Genomic DNA, 14801 nt, shown 5'->3' with positions numbered 1-14801 from the left:
GTTAAAAGAGAACAGGCAAAATGAGCATGTACTTTATGAAAGGGTGTTAAAAGAGAAGAAATGAACTTTTCATCAGGTTGGAAAAACCAAAACTACTGAACACATGCAAACCTAGTTTTTGCCAGATCCTTCTAGCAATGAAAACTGTTGGTGTTGTAAAAATATAGATTCTCCCCTGATTAGCACGAGGGAAGCGCAGACAACAGAAAGAAAACCATGTTGTATTTTTGGCTCACAGTAAAGTATAATTGAAACAAATAATTAAGACTCTAGTGGCATTTGAATGAAAAAGACATTCTAAATTATGGCAGGATATATGCTGCTTAAAAAAATTTACAGTTCAGAACTAGATCTCGGCCAGTGTGTTCTGTCTTCATTCTTTTGTTGACAAAAGCCCCTGAAGTTGGCTAACCAAATGATATCCAGTATGTTTTCTTTTCTTTCCTTGAACAGCTGCACTAGTATAGATATGAATACTGGGAAAGAGCTTGTTGCAGATATTTATGTAATGTACAAAATGATTTTAAGGAGCTAAAGTGTATCCTAACAGCGAACTATTTTGCTTGCCTTGCTATTAGTTGAGAAATTCATCAACTATTTCCTTCCCTTAATACAGTAACTCCTCACTTAACGTTGTAGTTATGGTCCTGAAAAATGCAACTTTAAGTGAAATGATGTTAAGTGAATCCAATTTCCCCATAAAAATTAATCTAAATGGGGGGGTTAGGTTCCAGGGCAGCTTCCCCTACTCTGCAAGCACCAGGGGTGCGGGACTCAACCCTCAGCCCGCCCATTCCACCCCTTCCCCCAATCCTCCATCCTTGACCCGCCTCTTCTGTTCCCCCGCCCCACGTCCTCCCCCCTTACTTCGCATGCTGCGTCCTGGCTCCTCCCCTCCCTTCTAAATGCCGCAAGCCAGCTGATTGCCGGAGGGAGAGGCGCACGGAGTCCTCGCTCCTCCTGCCTCCCTCCTGCCCAGGGCAATCAACTGGCTTGCAGCATTTAGGATGCAAGGGGGAGGAGTGAGGACTAGGCGCAGGCTCCCCCTCCCTGCCTCCTTCCTGGGGCAACCAACTGGTTTGTGGTGTTCAGGAGGCAGGGGAGGGGAGGGGGAGACTGCACGCTGAGTCCTCACTCCTCTCCCCTGCCTCCAAAACGCCGCAAGCCAACTGATTGCCACAGGCAGGAGATGAGGGGGAAGGTGCTGATCCATGGGGTCTGCTGGCGGGTGGGAGGCACGGGGTAGAAGGAGGCCGTAGGGAGGCTGCCAGCTGTGGAGGAAGCAGGCAGCCAACAATGTAAAAGTGGAGTATTGCACAACTTTAAATGAGCCTGTTCCCTAATTGATCAGCAACAAAACAACGTTAAGCGGGGCGACTTTAAGTGAGGAGTTACTGTACCATGGGCTGTGAGTATCATAAGCTGGGGGAGGCTGTTCCTCCCCAAATGGGCGGGCATGACCCCACCTGTGCTCTGCTCCCAGCCCCCCTCCTGCTTCCTGGTTGGCGTGGCTCCAGTCTCTCTGTGGGCTGACCCCGGTTTGAGTTGCACCACCGCCTGCCTGTCGCTCCTGGGCTGCAGGAGGGAATTGGGGGCGCTCCAGGGCTGGGGACACTAGCCTGGGGCAGAGGCCGGCAGTTACAGTGGGGGAGGAGGTTTGTTACATTTTTTTCCTGAAGCATATTTGCTGTTCTAAAAATATCTACTTTGTTCAAAGACAGTTAATGACTATAAATAGCTTTGAGATTAATATTTATTTCTTAATGTTACTTTAAAATATATCGATATTAGACATCAATACAACATTTTCTGTGATTATGGGTGCAGTTCAGATAAGCATAAGGACTTCAGTAACAGTGTGGACACAAATGAGGGAATAATCATTCCTTCATTCTTGCCATTTATGATTTCCAAATTATTCTTTCCTTGTATGACTTGGATTTGAAATGTTCTTCCTTACCTATCTGGATTTCATGATTCCCTTGGTTGTTTTGAATCTATTCTTAAAACATTTTATATCATATAAAAATATGGCCAAAAATAATTCAAAACATTAAAAACTAAACTGAAAAAAATGAAAAATATGATTTCCTAAAACCACCAGTCAGCAAACACTTATTACCACATGATCTTTCCATCAAAGGCTGCATTTTTAAACTAGTGTTAAAATATAGTTGGACATTCTGTCTGAGTAATTCCTGTGGGATCAAGTTGGTCAAAAGTGGAGAGTAAAGTGTATTCAAATTGTACAACAGCAGCAGGAGTCTGGTGATGGTTTATTGGGGGATTGATGAGGGCAGTTTGTTGACTCATCTAATTAGCTGACACTTAAATTCATTTGAGTTATCTACACCTATCTTCTAACTTATAGAGATGTCATTTTATAAACAGTGTTGTGTGGTGGGTCAAGTAATTCATTTTTGAATTGGAACCAGTTGAACTCCATTTTTAACTTAGCTGTCAACGCATAATTCATGCATAATGTCTCTTTGGAAGTTTTATTCTCTTAATTTAAAAAAATGGTTAATGAATTTTAGTGCTGGTAAAAGGTGCCAGATTGATAGCTCTGGCATCTGAAGGCCTCTATCCATCACATTTTCCTTCACATTGCCCTTTCAAAATATGTCAGCGCTGACCCAAAAGGACCGGCTCTAGAAGTAGTGGACTTTCCATAACCATTCAGTCTGTGTTGTCTCTGTTGAGACAGTCCGCAACGGCGCTAATTGTTATAATGCGTTTTGTGATGTGGGCACAAGCAACAAGCTTAAGCCCATGAATTCATTTAAATAGAAGCCGTCAAGCAGTGATATGTCTGTGTCATGACTGGCCTGCACTAGAGTGTTAAACTGGAAAGTCATGGGCGGAGTCTCTGTATCCCGTCATCATTTTCTGAGTTATCGAGCCTCCCATTAATACTCTAAAGACTCTAACTGTGTTTATAGCTTGCTAGTGGAATGGGACACTCCTGACCTAGACATGAACATGTGTAGTACTCAGGAAATCTTTATCTCTTGAGTCACAGCAAATATATTCTGTGGCTCTGAGGTGCCTAGAAATGGAAAGACCAGTATGCTCACTGCATTTCTTTTCAATCTTTACCTAGATACTTCCTTTCCCTAGCCAAGTGGTGTACAACAGAGTTGGAAAGTGTGGGAGTCGAACTGTGGTTTTGCTTTTGAGAATCTTGTCAGAGAGGCATGGGTTCAACCTGGTTACATCAGACATTCATAACAAAACCAGACTGACCAAAAATGAACAGGTAAGTTGTTTACGCTCATTTAGATGTTCTGTGTTTGTTTCATTTTTAAGTTTATGAAAGACAGGGATATATTGTTCAACATGACTTCTCTTATTATATGGTAGATAGGGTAGTGTGGCTAAATCCCAATCACCATGTGGAAATGTATCTATAAATAGGTATGTGATGGGTTGTTACCCCTGGGGTGCAGTCTGGGAGCTGTGGGAACCGCTGCTTCCCTCTGAGACACACAGCTGGGTTGGGGACACAGCTAACCTCACCCAGGCCCTGTTATCCCCCAACACCACAGCAGGTTGCACCACTCACTCAAACTGGGCTACCTGAGTGCAAACAGACACCCGCCAATTTCTCAGCTCCCCAGGCGTGCACCCCCCCCCTCTGGAGTATAAATCCACAATTATACCATCTTGCGCTGCACAGGGCACTGTACAGCGTAAGATCATAGGGTTCACCCCCTCCCTCAATGTGGAAAGGAAATGCAACAGCCCCTGCCCCTTGAGCTAAGATTTCTAAGCACTTCACTCCAAACTTACTGGTTTAGATTTAAAATATAAAATAAATTTATTAACTACAAAGAGATTTTAAGTGATTATAAGTGATAGTGAACGGATGAAAGCAGATTACTTAGTAAAGAAACAAAAACGAAGACTAAGTTTAACATACTAGAAGGATAGGATTTGAATTAACAATCGCTCATCCTGACTGATGATACAAGCAGGCTTGCAGATTCTCAAAGCACAAGCTGTACTTGCTTTGGATCCCCACCCCCATTCCAGGTCCTTCTTCTTAGGAGCTTCTCTCAGGTGTTGAGTTGTGGGAGAGTGAAGAACAGAAGATGTCACTCCCTGCCTTGTATAGCTTTAGCATATGGTGGGAACCCTTTGTTCCAAAACCAGTTCCCAGACCAGTTTGTGGAAAAATACAGGCCCCCAAAATGGAGTCCAGAGTCATGTGGGCTGGTCACGTGCCCTTGCAGAGTCATAGCAGCCATTACTTACAGGCTGTCTGGAGCGTGCTCAGGAAGGCTCACAGGTGGGGGATAAGCTTCTCCTAAGGTCTCTTGTTTTTACTAATGTCCCATTACCTTGAATAGGCCCTTCACAGCCAGCTATCTAGACTGGAAGCCTCTTGCCTAGTGGGTGTCACCCAGGTGTAACTACATTTGAAATACAGGTACATAGTCGATATTTATAACTTCAGATAAAAAAATGATAAATGCACACAAATAAGATAATCATGTTCAGCAAATCATAACTTTTCCAATGATACCTTACATGACCATCTTGTACAAAATGCAGCATAATTACATCATAATATTACTATGATGAAGATGGGGTGTAGTGTCACAATGTTATCACAGATTCTTTGTCACTAAGTATTAATAAATATTATATCAAAACCTATGAGGCCAGATCATTCCCCCAGTTTCATGTACATATGCAGCCTTCAACAGAGGAGAAAATGGAGAGATTAGAAGTAGCAATTCCTGGACTAGTATTGTTCCCACCATCACCGCCTTCCCAGGCCTGTGCATAGAAGGCACCCTTTACATGTGGCTCTCCTCGTTCCTATGGTGAAGGACGACAAGCGAACTATGACCACTTCCATAGTTACAGTTGGTGCAATGTCTTTCCTTAATGGAAACAATGATTCACCTCTTTACTGATGTCCTCTGAGATTAAGTGAACCCCATCCCCTGTCTTTACATGGAGACTGGGTCTTTTTTCCTGCAACATGGCACACTGGCAAAGGTGTCTTCACAGTCTGGTGAGCATTTTTCTTTGCTGACTCTGATCAGATCCTCAGAGATGCCTAAATCCCATTGATTTCAATGAGAAGCGCCTATACTTTTTTTTTGAGGTTCGGGCCTCTAACCTTAAACTACACAGAGCTGCTCCCAAAGTCAGTTCCCTTGTATGAGTAGTGCTCAGAATTTGTTCCTTAATTCATAGTTCCTTATGTCATGAAAATGAGTAGTGGAAAGCTATTATAAACAAGCTGGAAATCCAGAGGGTTTTTTCCCTTCCATTCAGTTTCTTAAATGAAAGTTATAACTTTCACCTAGAAAGTTTTTTGGTTTTGTGACATACTTTTTAACCACTTCTTAAGTCCTTGTACACCATCTCATCCGCTTGCAAGCGACAACACAAGCTTTTAAACATTGTCACGTTTTCCACCAGTATTAGAGGAAAATATCATTTTCTCTTCACACAGTGTTCAATAATTGTAAAAGAATACTGTTCAGACCCCTTAACATATGCTTCAGATTTTCAATGGAAGCCTTCCATTACTGGACATTTTACCTCATCCTTTTAAACAGGAAGCTTCTTAATTGCTTCTATGCTTTCTCTGAGCTCTTTGTTGCTTGTACCCTGTCCTTACATCCAGAATTTTTGTTTTATTTCCCATAAACTAAAAAAAATTATTCAGATTCATAACATACCCTTGTTCTTTGTGTATGAAAAAACAACATAGCCATTGTGCTACAGTTTGTAAGCCAACCGCTTGGGGTTAGGAAGAAACATCTCCCATAATTGTCCATTTGTTCCTGTATACTTTTGCTGTGTGTGTTTCTCATGGGATTTTCATCACTGATTGATTGGGAGATTTCTCCTAAAATCTTAATAGCAGAGTCCTGTCTTTCATCCCAGTTACCTGCTTCACTTTGATACTGTGATACATCTCCCTGCTAAGAAAATGGAGGGTCATTTTCCTTTCCTGATAATATTTGTCTCAGGCTGACACACAGTAGACTACAACTAACATAATCTTCTTCCATACTGTACTTCCATCCATAGGCGCCACTGACTTCTGCTGGCACCAGTGGGTGCTCGACCACCCTCTGCCCCTGGCCCCACCCCAACTCCACCCCTTCCCCTCCCCTTCCTCGCCGCTTCCCTACTCCCATTCCAACCCCTTCCCCAAAGTCCCCGCCCCAACTCCACCCTCTCCCTGCCTCTATTCCAACCCCTTCCCCAAATCCCTGCCCCAGCCTTGCCTTTTCCCTGCCTCCTCCCCTGAGCGCTGCATTCCCGCTCCTTCCCCTCCCTCCTGGAGCTGTTTTGTGGCAGCAAGTGCTGGGAGATAGGCAGAGAAATGGGGATGTGGTGTGCTCAGGGGAGGAGAAGGCGGCGAGGTGGGGTGAGGAGGGAAGTGGAGCTTTGCACCCACCAATTTTTCCCCATGGATACTCCAGCCCTGGAGTCGGTGCCTATGCTCCTATCAAGATGTTGGAAGATACCAGAGAAGACTATGCATTTATTTCTTGTGCAGCAAATAACAAGTTATAGAGGACAAACCCATATATTATCTTCTCCACCCACAAAGTTATCAGATTATTGGATTGTGAATTTAAGGGAATACAGATGGTGGTGGACATGTTGCTGCAGAGCTCAGGCTTAACCGCTGTGGATGTACCCAGATATGCATTGTGTATCTTTTTATTCTAATTTATGGCTACATATCTTTTATGATGTATACATTGTATTTTGCTGAATAGTGGCACTTTGATCTCCTAGAAAAGTGGGTTGGTCAATGTGTTTGCTATATTTTCTGTATTTGTGAGAAAGGTGTGCGGACTAGAATTTTTCTGTCTTTAATCTAGTATAGATAGCATAGCATAGTATAGTATCTAGTACAGTAGCAGTGCCAATCTTAAATCTGTTTAGTGGCAAAAGGAAGCATGGTCTTGTGGTGAAGTACTGGGCTGGGACTAAGGAGATCTGGACTCAAATCCTGGCTGTGTTACAAGCTACCTGTGTGATTTTAGGCAACTTACTTAATCTCTGTGCTTCAGTTCCCTATCTGTAAAATGGAGATCATACTTACTTCCTCCCATCCTTCCTCTGCCTTGTATATTTAGGCCCTGATCCTGCAAAGACTTACCCAAGTGCTTAACTTAATTCACTATGGTCAAGTAAAATTAAGCACTTTTGGGTACCTTATGTGACTGCATACACTTAAGACAGGCTCTAGTAGGGTCTTCTTCACTGCCTTCTTTAGCCCATCTCATCCCATGAAGTTTGCCCATCCAGTCCTCTGCCTGTGGATAATTAGAGATAGATCAGATAACACTTAAGTGGTTCTAAGCAAGCTCTGTTGTGGAAATAAATGGATGGGTTTGTACCTGTCTGTGACGCAAGGACCTATTGATGGCAACTGCCAGAGGGAACGTGGGGACAGGATCCCATGGGTTCACCAAAATAATGTCATGTAAGATGCTTACTGGAAGCTTGTATCACACTGGTCATATCTAAGGCTACCATTTTGTCATGGATATTTTTAGTAAAAGTCATGGACAGGTCACGGGCAATAAACAAAAATTCATGGAAGCTGTGACCTGTCCTTGACTTTTACTAAAAACATCCCTGACAAAATGGGGAAGGAGGAGGGTTCAGCACCCTGCTCCACTGCATGCAGTGTCTGGGAGCTGGGAGGGACCCCTGACCGTAGGGCTAGGAGTTAGGGGGTCCCCTGCTGCCCATGGCGACTGGGAACTCTGGGGTCCCCCGCTGCCTGCAAGGGCTAGGGAGTTGCAGGGCCCCAGTGTCACGGAGGTTACGGAATCTGTGACTTCCGCGACTCTGTGACATACTTGTAGCCTTAGTCATAACCATTGTAAGATGTATACATGGAAAACATGTGAGGAGTTATGTATGTATGCTGAAAATTATGTTCTCTAGGTCTGTAATTTAGACAGGTCATCAAAAGATGATCCATATACTCCTGGCAGGCAGGGGAGAAGAGACACTTACCTTGATCAGGCAGGTCACATGCAAATTGAGTATTGTATGGTTCACAATGAATACCTATTTACAGTCTGAGCAAAATGTGAATCCATAGATTGCAGGGGCTGGAGGAAGAAACAAAAAAGCAGGAGTTATCCTATTTAGGGATAAGACAATGAACTTTTGAAACTATATCTGGGATGCAGATGAACCTCCACATATTCCTTCTTTCTGTGAGAATGAGCTGCTGGTGGGCTTAATCTTATGAGAAGATGTCTCAGCCAAACTGTAACCACTGGAGAAATGACCTGGGGTAAGCTAGGGCATAGGGGAATGCCATGTTAGTTAAGCTTAGTCTCTAGAAAGTATTTCATTATTTGTTTTATTGGTAACCATTTGTTTCCAATATTCTCACTCTCTATCACTTGACTCTGTTCTTTGATGATAAACCTATTCTTGTTTTCCCTATCTATGTAAGTGCTGTGTGTTAAGGTGATCTGGAGTTGACTCTTGCAAACTGGCGTGTACCATTCCTGTGGGAGTAACAAATTATGAGAGTTCTGAGGGTGTTCAGTGGAAAGGGCTGGGCACTCCAGAGGGAGGTTCAGAGGACTCGGGGTTCGTGTGTCTATCGCTGACCTGTACAGAGAGCACAACGCCCACAGAGGCTTGGAAGTTAGTGCTGGTGTTCCCCGTGGCCTGTGGAATCAGGGACCTGAACCACAGTGGGCACAGACAAGACTTTCTCATCCTAGGGGCAAGTGTTGGTGAGGTGCCTGGGTACCCCAAGAAGGGTCATACTGATTGTTCAGATGTTCTAATTTAAATTGTATTACAAGAGCTACATATGATATTAATATCATGTGTGGTTCTTGTAATACTAATAATATCTAATTAACCTTTCTTTACATCAGTAGATGGCCCTATGCCTAAATGAATCTCTTGTTTAGCCCTTTTGGACTGTGATTCAAGACTGTACTTGTGTATTGATTTACTACTGCAGGTGTCCAATGAGAGCAATTTTCCCTGACTATTAAATTACATAATTCCCCCTCCCCTTGTTTTGGATAGTCAGCTTTTTATGTACTTGAACTGTAAAATACTAATAAAAGGTCAGTTTATTTTAAAAAATAACTGCTTATAAAAAAACAACCTGCCATGGAAAAATGTTCAGAGAAGTATGGACACTTAAGAAGTTTTTGAAGGAATTCTCACCATCTTAGAGATGAAAATGAAGACTGATTGACATTCCTCTGATGATGAAGCAGATGTGAATTTTCTACCAAAAGGAAGTATGAAGTGCAGTGCAGATGAAAGTGATAAACGATGCCTAGAGATACCTGTATCTACTTGACCTCGCATGCTTTTTGAAAAGACTGACATTAAAACTGTAAGATGGTAAAATGTTCTGAGAGAGCGAGAGCAAGAAAGCGTGTCTTTCTGTGTTTGCATTAGTATTAGTGGAGATTGTAAACTGACACCTCTGTGCCGCTGGAAAGTCATGACAGTCTCAGTGTTTTTACATTTTGAACTTGAATTCACTTCTGATGAAATACAGCAGTTTAAAAAAACCACTTGGACAGCAAACAAATTCTTCAGGCAGGGTTATCTACTGATTTTGTTTCTCATGGAACAAAACATGCCTTTTATAAATAAAAAGACAAAAGGCAATTGTTCTGAGCAAGGGAGCTAATAAGTACTGATACTGCATCTCGATTTTCCTCTATCTTCAAGTCCGAATTATTTTAGTTTTTGATCAATGATATGGCTGGATGCCCTCCACCACATTTATATATACTCTTTAAAGGGTATAAAGGGGCCCCATCCCATTCTCTTGTGAGCATTTCACTATGCCACCTGGTGGATTTTTGCTGAAAATGTAGCAGCAGCCTGAATTCAAGCAATGATGATGCTGATCCATCCTGACTTGATGGGTTTTCTCACAGCATGACTGAAGATCTTCTTGTGTTGAGGATGGTAACTTGAGACTTCCCTGTAAGGAGGAAGAAGTGACTACTTTGAGTTTTACCCTTCATTCTGATGTTCTTGCTTTGATGGGTTTAAGATAAACCTTCCTTTAAAAATAGTTTGAGACTTCCAGGGCTGCTGTTTGCATATGCATCTGGATCTGGGCTTGAGTAGTTGATAGTTCTGTTTAAAATTCAGTGCAGAAAACTGTTACAGCAACATTAAAGTTGAGAACCTAATCAAGAAATCATGTTAATAAACATTGTTTTTATTTAGGTCCTGATTTGCTCATTGGGTTGAGGAGCTAGTCAGGTCCTAGACTAAAACTCTCTTCTGTGGGCTCCATCACTGCTCCCTCATAGATTTGTAGAACCAGGTTTTTCTGTTCATACAGATAATAAATTGTTTTATAACAGAGACATCACTAACCAGGGCAGAGAACTTGTGCTAGCACAGTTGTTCTTGTAGGGTAAATAGGCTATTATGGCTGGCTTACTTTTATTTGCTAATTCCCCAGATACCTATGAGTAACTTCTGCCTTATGTATTTTTTTCTTAAGTACAATTGTACATACCAGTAGGTATTCACTTTTGGACAGCAACCAACCTTGAGCACTGGTGTGCTGCCAAGAGCTGCATTTGTTGGAGACATCGTGGGGTTTGATGTCACTTCCTGCCACTCCCCATTCCTTCCCTCTCCCTCCACTCCTGTGTTTGAATGGAGTAAGTTAAGAGTGAGCTGGAACCAAGGATACTATACACCATTTAGTGTAATCTAGTGCTTTTCAAAGGGAAACTATTTGCTCTTCAGAACTATCTCCATTATCTAGGCTAAAAGTAATCCCTGGCAGGAGATATCATGGCAGTATCCAGAGAGAGGACATGAATCCCTTTAAAGACGGTAGAACCCTCCCTCAGGTCCTTTATCACAGTGAACACACTCCCTTAATTCTTCCCCTTTCTCCAGTCTGCCCTTTGGTATGGTATGGTATGGTATGGTAGGACAGCTCAGTGGTTTGAGCATTGGCCTGCTAAACCCAGAGTTGTCAGTTCAATCCTTAAGGGGGCCATTTAGGGAATTGAGGTAAAAATCTGTCTGGGGATTGGTCCTGCTTTGAGCAAGGGTTGGACTAGATGACCTCCTGAAGTCCCTTCCAGCCTTGATATTCTGTGATTTTATATTTATACCCTCTAAGAATCTATATGTCCTACTGTTCCTCTCCTTCCTTCTGTGTCCTCCATCTGTCCTCCTAGACTTTTTCCTCTCATTTCTCAGTTTCTCCCTCCTACCTGTTGCTGGCCTGGGAAGGATCTCAGTGATGGCTTGCACTAGTATCTACTCTCTTTCCATTTTCTTCACAAAGTCTGTCCCTCTTTCCCTCTCCCACTTTCATTTCCTCCTCAGTGTCTCCTTTCTCTTCCCCATTTGGCATCACCTTCTCCTTGATCTTCTCTCTTGTCTTGCCTCCCATGCTAAGGCAGGCCTATAGATCTTGCTCAGAGTGAGGATTGGAGTGAGGCCCATGGAAAACATGGCCACAGGCATCATGAGCTCATATGAGTTCCAAAACATCACACACATTTATGCTTCTTTCCTCTAACAGTTTTTCTCTTAGACTCTTTTGTGATTTTCCTTGCTATGTCCTTCTCATTTATTGAAATCTGCACTGTTCCTGTTGGGCCCTACTTTCCCTTTCTTCCTGTCTTTTACCACGCTTGCTTGTTCATATACATACTATAGGCTTATCTTCATCTGCTGATGAGTCCATTGTAGCTTAAGCCTCTAAATATGAATATGCTTTAACTCAAAACAAAATCCTATGTCTGTTTTCAGGTGTGAGTGGATATTATTGTAGCTCAAGAAATTGAGATTGACTTTAATTAGCTGCTGCTACAAGACACATTGCTGTCAGGTGCTGTGCAAATATCAGCATGCAACTCTCCAAATCCACTTCATTGCTGACCTATAGCGCTCTCTGCTATTCCATTCCTGAGACTTCCATGGGCCTGACTGGCATTTAGGTGATACTGTTTTACTGAGGTGGAAAAATGTGGATCAAGTTGTTGTTACCAAACTTGTGCTTGTGAGAGAGACACACATCTGTATTAATATATGGTATAGGGCATGCAACCAACTTCACCTCAGTCATATAATATATTTTAAAGAGAGAGTTGCATGCATAATTAATGTTTTTCATCAAGTACTCTAAGCACCAGGATGATACAGTGAAGTGAATATTTATCAGTAGTGAATGACTTCCAGTGTGCCACTCTTTCATGCAGGTGAAATAATACAGTTAATTTTTTAATGATATATTGGTATTTTAATATAGTTCTGGCTGTTTTGTTTATCCTGTAATTTAGTTTAGTTTTGTTTTTTTTAAAAAAGATGACACCTGAGATCTAATCATTGCAACCTCTTTTCCTTTTCTTTCTCAAAGCAAGGTAAGTCTCTGAATGGGATGATGATTGTCATGATATTATGACAGTCTTCTACAGATACATCTGCTGGAAGGGTGGTGGCTGAATCATGCTGACATTTGTTTGATGGAGATAGTAACTCTTGTTGGAAAATGTCGGTGTTCTGTGCTTTCAAAAATGACTCAGTCAAGCTCTCTGCGTTATTTTGCCTGGATTCTTTGCCACAGCATTTTTACTAGTCTCTGAACACTGTGCTGGGGGAGCTGCACAGAAATCTGTTTATATTTGGGTCAGGGAATCCAGAGGCTACTAAGAATGATTACACTGGACAATTGCAATGCGTCTCTAGCTTGTGGTTTAATAGGGAAAAAATTAGTAAAACGTTTAGTCAAGTGAGTCATTTTATTTTCACATGACTCATCAGGATTGCCTCCAGGATTAATTACCTGTTATTATTAGAGCTATTTGATGCCCTTTAAGAATTCATTGGTAGGAGATTAGGATATTAGCGAACATTTCCCCCCTTTCCTTCTTTTCCTTAGCATCTCTCCTCCTTTCTTATCTTTCTCCCTTTCAGCCCTCTCTTTTCTCTCTCCCTTCCATAGGGTTTATAATCTCTGTAGACTGCAGCCAGTAAAGGTAGGCCTGATCTCTCACATGGTGGAGCAAGAATGACAGTAGAAGGCCATGCTTAACAAGATAGATGAGACAACCCTGGGGCTGCATCATTGCTTCTCATACGTATCTGGGGGAACATCAGTTGTTGAGGGCAGGGATTTTTATTTTCTTTTATTCTAACTCCTAGATGTAATATATAAGGATCGGCATGACACTTGGGAACCAGTTGCGATAGACATCTTAGAAAAACCTAAAATAGATCATGAAAAATATAATGGATAAGAAACAATAGACTGTGATCTATAAATTAAAACCAGTGACAAAGGACCACCAGATCAAAATGGGGGTCAGTTAGTAAAAGTGGGTTTTACATTTTCCACAGTAAGGTATCCTCCTCCAGCCTGGCATACTTCTGTGTAGGTGTGTCATTCCAAAATTCTCATCCCAAAGCAAGAGAAGGAAAGATTCATGCCCTTTTTTCCCTTCCTGTTTTCAGAAGATGGGTGATCGAGTTGCTTTATGGAAAAATACAATAGATTTGCATTTTCCTGTAAATTCTTTCTATAGGATTTTCAAACTGTCCTATATAACTTAACAGAGAATGATGTCCCTTTAAAAGAAAATGGTCTCTTGACCATAGGTGTATAAAACTCTTTAAAACTCTGTTGGTTTTTAGCATGATTACTCATTAGAACTCTGTTGGTTTCAAATCTGTTAAATGATAGGCTTGATGCTAGATTTGTCTGTTTCTGCATGTGGCAAGTAAGATGCCATACAATTTTAAGGAAAAATCTTCAAAATTCATGACCTCTCCATTTTGATTTTACTCGTGTTTAGTATATGAATTTATACAAGTTAGAGCGGAACTTTAGAACAATTCTTCATCTTCCATTGCTGTTTTTCTTTATGGATTGTTCCCACGTTGTGTATTAGTTTCCACTACCCAGTTTGTAAAATTACCACTATAATTATTGTGTTCTTCAAATTCAGTCATGTTCGGTGTCTTTTATTCTCTAATACAGCCTTGTAGTTTTTGATGTTGCCAATTAGAAAATCAGAGAAGAGCAGAAGTCAGAGCAACAAGAATGTTTGGAATTTTTTGCACATATTTCATTTAACATGTTCAGGCCCTTGACATTTTCCAGATCACTGTAAAAACTAGAAGTCTGCACACATGAGAATTTATTAATATAAACTGAGTATAATATATATATAATACTCAGGTTTTCACATCAGCTGTTTTACGTGAAAAAAGTTTTAATTATCTTTAATAATGCAAAATTAAATGAACTTAATTCTAAAAGCCCTTGCTAAAATGTCTTGAAAGCAGTAGGCCAAAAGGCCATTATTTGAAAAGAGATTTCTGTCAAATGTAGAATTATATTCACATTTTAAATATGCTATACAAAAGAAGAAATGGGAAATGTCTGCTCATATATAGAAGCAGACATCCACCCATTCAGTAATCTGGTGATGATAGGAACTGTTATTATGTAAAAAACAGTAATAGTCTCAATCCACATTTTCTGATGCAGATTTCAAACACTTCATATTTTGGAATTGTAGTTAGTAGTTTAGATCCATTTTGAAAATAGAGGCCACTTTCAAAATTCAGATCCAGATTTGGGTAGGTTTAGAATTAGGATTTTAGTTGTACCTTTGTCTAGAGTAGAAATTAACTTTTGGAAGTGTATAAACTCATGGTATAGCACACTGATTCCTATGATACAATGGTAACATTGATTCATGATTCATGATACTCTGCCTTTTTACATGGGTATCAAGCCCTAGAGTTGCAGTCCTAGCCTG

At 41.3% G+C, this 14801-nt stretch overlaps 1 protein-coding gene across 4 annotated transcripts in view; it reads left to right on the top strand.

Moving 5' to 3' along the window:
* UST (uronyl 2-sulfotransferase) overlaps positions 1-14801 on the top strand; it is a 276031-nt gene that overhangs the window by 132288 nt on the left and 128942 nt on the right. For all 4 annotated transcript variants that reach the window (XM_039532953.1, XM_039532954.1, XM_039532955.1 and 1 more), the window contains exon 3: positions 3104-3259. In XM_039532953.1, the coding sequence (XP_039388887.1) occupies positions 3104-3259 (156 nt within the window). The remainder of the gene's footprint in view (positions 1-3103; positions 3260-14801) is intronic.

Source organism: Mauremys reevesii, linkage group 3 (genome assembly GCF_016161935.1).
Source record: "Mauremys reevesii isolate NIE-2019 linkage group 3, ASM1616193v1, whole genome shotgun sequence".
NCBI classification, from domain to species: domain Eukaryota; kingdom Metazoa; phylum Chordata; order Testudines; family Geoemydidae; genus Mauremys; species Mauremys reevesii.
This window is presented reverse-complemented; position numbering and strand designations above follow the sequence as displayed.